The 4,073-nt window shown below is 39.8% G+C and overlaps 1 protein-coding gene across 6 annotated transcripts in view; it reads left to right on the top strand.

Moving 5' to 3' along the window:
* Positions 1–2,791: 2,791 nt before the first annotated feature.
* The window catches only part of RALGPS2 (Ral GEF with PH domain and SH3 binding motif 2), a 100,652-nt gene continuing 99,370 nt past the window's right edge, over positions 2,792–4,073 (top strand). For all 6 annotated transcript variants that reach the window (XR_004842281.1, XR_004842242.1, XM_035897525.1 and 3 more), the window contains exon 1: positions 2,792–2,922. Coding sequence is in view for 4 of the 6 variants with exons in the window: in XM_035897525.1 (XP_035753418.1) it covers positions 2,866–2,922 (57 nt within the window). In the remaining 2 variants the exon portion in view is untranslated. The remainder of the gene's footprint in view (positions 2,923–4,073) is intronic.

The following is a 4,073-nucleotide window of genomic DNA, read 5'->3' as shown; positions in this document are numbered from 1 at the left end:
ATACAACTGTAATGCAGCAATGGGTACCAAATTAACATTGTGTGGACAGCATTGTTATGATACAGCCTGACCGGCAGATGTTATATTTTTGTAATCTAAGTTTCCTTTGCGTGCAGGGTTTTTCTAAGTATTTTCTACTTATTTAAAAAAAAAAAAAATCCACCTTTTATTTTATGTCCCTTGTAGAAGTCTCTTCTCATCACGGTGGCTAATGTCAACTGTACTTGGCTAAGGGATAGAGTTGCTCACAATTCTCATCACAGTCAGTAACCAGGTACAAAAGGAAAACCCAGACCAGCATGCACCATGACTGTACCCTCCAGGTACAGTCCTCTAAGGTGGAAAGTCTATCAGAGTTGCCAGGCTCACCGATCCCATTTACCCTGCTGTTATGTGAATGAGCGTGTGCTGTGTTCAGGCAGCGCAGGAATAGGTGCCTGTCTGTCTGGCACTCAGAATGGTTGGACAGATGCAAACAAAACTTGTCATAGCTTGGGAAACAGGTAGCAAACTGGAGCTGTTATGTTAAGGGACAAGGGTAAGTCCTAAGTGCATTAGGAAATATGGAGGGGGGGGGAGTTGCTAGGGCCTGTCTGTGTGCCTGTGGGTTATGCGAGACTAATCATTAGGAAACTAGGCTTTAACCCTGGTGCTTATAGAAGAATTAGTTCACTGTTTTTTATCTGAGGCTGCTCTGCCAACTCCATAGGTTTCTATGATATGCATAATTTCTTTTAAATAGCACCATCCAAATCCCTCTACAAAAAAACCACCCAAGCTTTAGTTTTCACTTTTCCTTGGTCAGAAACACTTCTCCCTCTTGTCACCCCGTGTTAGTAAGGGGAACGGGAACAACTGAAGTATATGTGAGACAAGGGTCAAATATATAACCTTTAGTTTAAGATGGCTTTGTATGATACAGTTATGGGACATATAGTGTGATGAAATTGTACAAAGTGTCAATTTTCCTTATAATTACAGTGGTTTAAAAACATACAAATTTTTAGAGGGTAGTTCTTTTCAGCAGAGAAGATTAAATTGGGACACGTGTACCATTCTGAATATGTGGAGGGCCTGAAACTGATTTTGGAGATGCGATACCTCTGTCCTCTACTGTCACTACATAAACGAAAACTATGACACATCAGTTACAATTTTATTTCCTTGCTTTTCAGTTCAGTAAATGAAAAGGCTATAGGAAAAAGGCATTGGGGAGCTGAGCATTTAGAAATATTCCACATGAGACAATCTGAAGGGTAATTGAGATAGGAAAGGACAGGATGGCAGTGACACTCGCAAGCCAAAGATGAGGTATTTTTTTCCCTTTGTATGGTCTGTTAGTATAATACCAGCAGTTAAGTGTAATTTTAGTGGAGGAAACACAATCTTAATTATAGTGTATGAGCTGGGACTATAATGTTAAAGTGAAATGTGGCATCTTCTGTCCTGGGAATGAGACAGTCCCATCAGTTTTTTAAAAACTAAAACAAAGATGGCTGTTCTGAACTGCAGAAGAACAGCTCAACGTAGTTCAGATGGGGACTATTACCAAAATACCTAGAAGCTATAGTGTTTGACTGAAATCTGCAATGGGGCTCGCAATGTGGTGCTCTTTCAGTCGCCCTCCTTTCTGTATTGCATTCTTACAATGACAGTTTAAAGTTACCTCTTTTTTTTTTTGAGGATATTTTAATAGTTTAAATATTGCAACTTCTTGCCTTCCAGGCTTGCTTATCTGACATATCTGGTTTAGGTCACTTGGAGATAGAGCTTTTTGGAATAGTTTTTGTTTATTTCACTACACAGAAGTCTTAAGTCTGAGATGCTGTAATACTATTTTGTCGTTGGTGTTACTATTACATTGGTAGTCTATATTGTCAGTGGTATTACTCAGTTACCTGTCACTTACCTTCTCTATTTATTTGCAGACTGTGTAATAGTTCTGAGTTAAACTGCAAACCTAAAGTCAATTTCATAAATAATAGCAACTTTGGAAACAGTTAGACTTTTTATAAACAGACCTATGAAAACTGATTTATAATCGTTTTCACACTAGAGGGCGCTAACATCTCATCAAATTTAAGCCCAAACCAATTCTTACTCTTTCTGTAACACTTAGGTATGGGGTAATCTTTATTGGTTTTGTAGTGGATGCCAAAGGGTTCAATTTCTTTGCAGCCTTTTCTCTGTAGAAATGAAGAGTAATAGTATTCTTGCAGGGTTGCATTAAAAGTTAGTGTGAGGAGTTTTCCTTTGTTTTACTAAACAGTAATTTGGGAAACTTGTGGAGAAAAGTGTAAATTCCACTTGTACTCTTAAATTGCTTTTAATATGATAATTTTCACTTGAAGCTGGTGAATAGGCATATAAGACAGGAAATTATTGGATAACTTCTTATAAAAGCTATCTAATAGAGTTAACATCTGGAATATACTTTTTAAAGTTGGTAATCAAAGGAAAAGAATCATATGTGAACTAATGTTGCAGGCCTAACTTTAAGTTAGGGTTAATGCATCCATTTACATATTGATATCTGGTATGTAGAAAATAGTATGGAAAAAAATATGAAAGTCTCTATACTGTCAGTAAGTAATGGATTGCAGTGGAACCTTCAGTTGTTTGTCATTTTTAAGTAGATAATTTTAGAATATGTGTTTGAATCTAAAGTTTGGACCTCAAAGTGGTGTAGCCATTTTGGAGGTACTTTATTTTTGTTATGGATTTTAGATACTGAATTTTGTTTAGAACACATGAATAAAATGGTTTCTGATTACTTTTTGCTCTTTGTAGGTATGGTTATTCAGTTGCCTTGGAGATGATCCTGCTGCTGTAGATGTAGGGCAGAAGATTAATGGTGCGGGCAGTATGGACCTAATGAACGGGCAGTCAAGCAGTGTTAATATTGCAGCTACTGCTTCAGAGGTAAGGATTACAAAACTCTGTTACTGGATACTCAAGACCATAAGTAGTCAATTCCTTAAAAATGCACCAAAATCCAAGTTTTTCTTTTAATAGATCTGGTGCAGTGGTCTGTTGTTTTGTGTGTGTTGGTTTCATGTGCTCCGGTTTAGATGTGAATAACTTGAAGGTCTGACCTTTGTATACCAAAATAAAGCATGACATAGCATTTACAGCCTTGCCATAGCCAAAGCTGCCTTTTTAATGTTGTCTTCCATCACATCTAGACAAGGAAGCTTTTCTTTTCAAGCTTTAACAATAACAGATGCTCTTAGTGCAATAAACTGGGCTGGCAGGGCCTGTGGGAAATGTTCTTTTCTTTTCTTTGACAGGTACTTGTGTCTGTGTGTCAAGGGGCGGTCTGACACAGTAGTACTGGAATAAGGTTGTTCCCTTTGTCTGTCGGACTATATTCAGACATTGGTATGGGTCTCCTCCTGCCTACCAATTTCTGCCCTGTGGAAGTGAGCAGCTCATGAGTTAAGAGCATGTGTGTCGACCAAGCAATGGAGATTGACCTCTAGGTTGGCAAATGTGATGCCCATTTACAAGAAGGGCTGGAAGGAGGATCCGGGGAACTACAGGCCTGTCAGCCTGACCTTGGTGCCAGGGAAGGTCATGGAGCAGATCATTTTGAGTGCCATCACACAGCACGTCCAGGACAACCAGAAGATCAGGCCCAGTCAGCATGGGTTTGTGAAAGACAGATCCTGCTTGACTAACCTGATCTCCTATGGCAAGGTGACCTGCTTAGTGAATGAGGGAAAGGCTGTGGATGTAGTGTACCTGGACTTTAGTAAAGTGTTTGACACTGTTTCCCACAGCATTTTGCTTGAGAAACTGGCTGCCCGTAGCCTGGACAGGTATACTTTTTGCTGGGTAAAAAAACTGGATGGATGGCTGGGCCCAAAGGGTGGTGGTGAATGGAGTTAAATCCAGCTGGAGGCCGGTCACAAGTGGTGTCCCCCAGGGCACAGTGTTGGGACCAGTTCTGTTTAACATCTTTATCAATGACCTGGACGAGGGGATTGAGTGCACCCTCAGTAAGTTTGCAGATGACACCAAAGTGGGTGGGAGTGTTGATCTGCTTGAGGGTAAGAAGGCTCTACAGAGAG

The sequence above is a fragment of the Egretta garzetta genome, unplaced genomic scaffold (assembly GCF_000687185.1).
Source record: "Egretta garzetta isolate BGI_Z169 unplaced genomic scaffold, ASM68718v1 scaffold760, whole genome shotgun sequence".
In the NCBI taxonomy this organism is placed as follows: Eukaryota; Metazoa; Chordata; class Aves; order Pelecaniformes; family Ardeidae; genus Egretta; species Egretta garzetta.
This window is presented reverse-complemented; position numbering and strand designations above follow the sequence as displayed.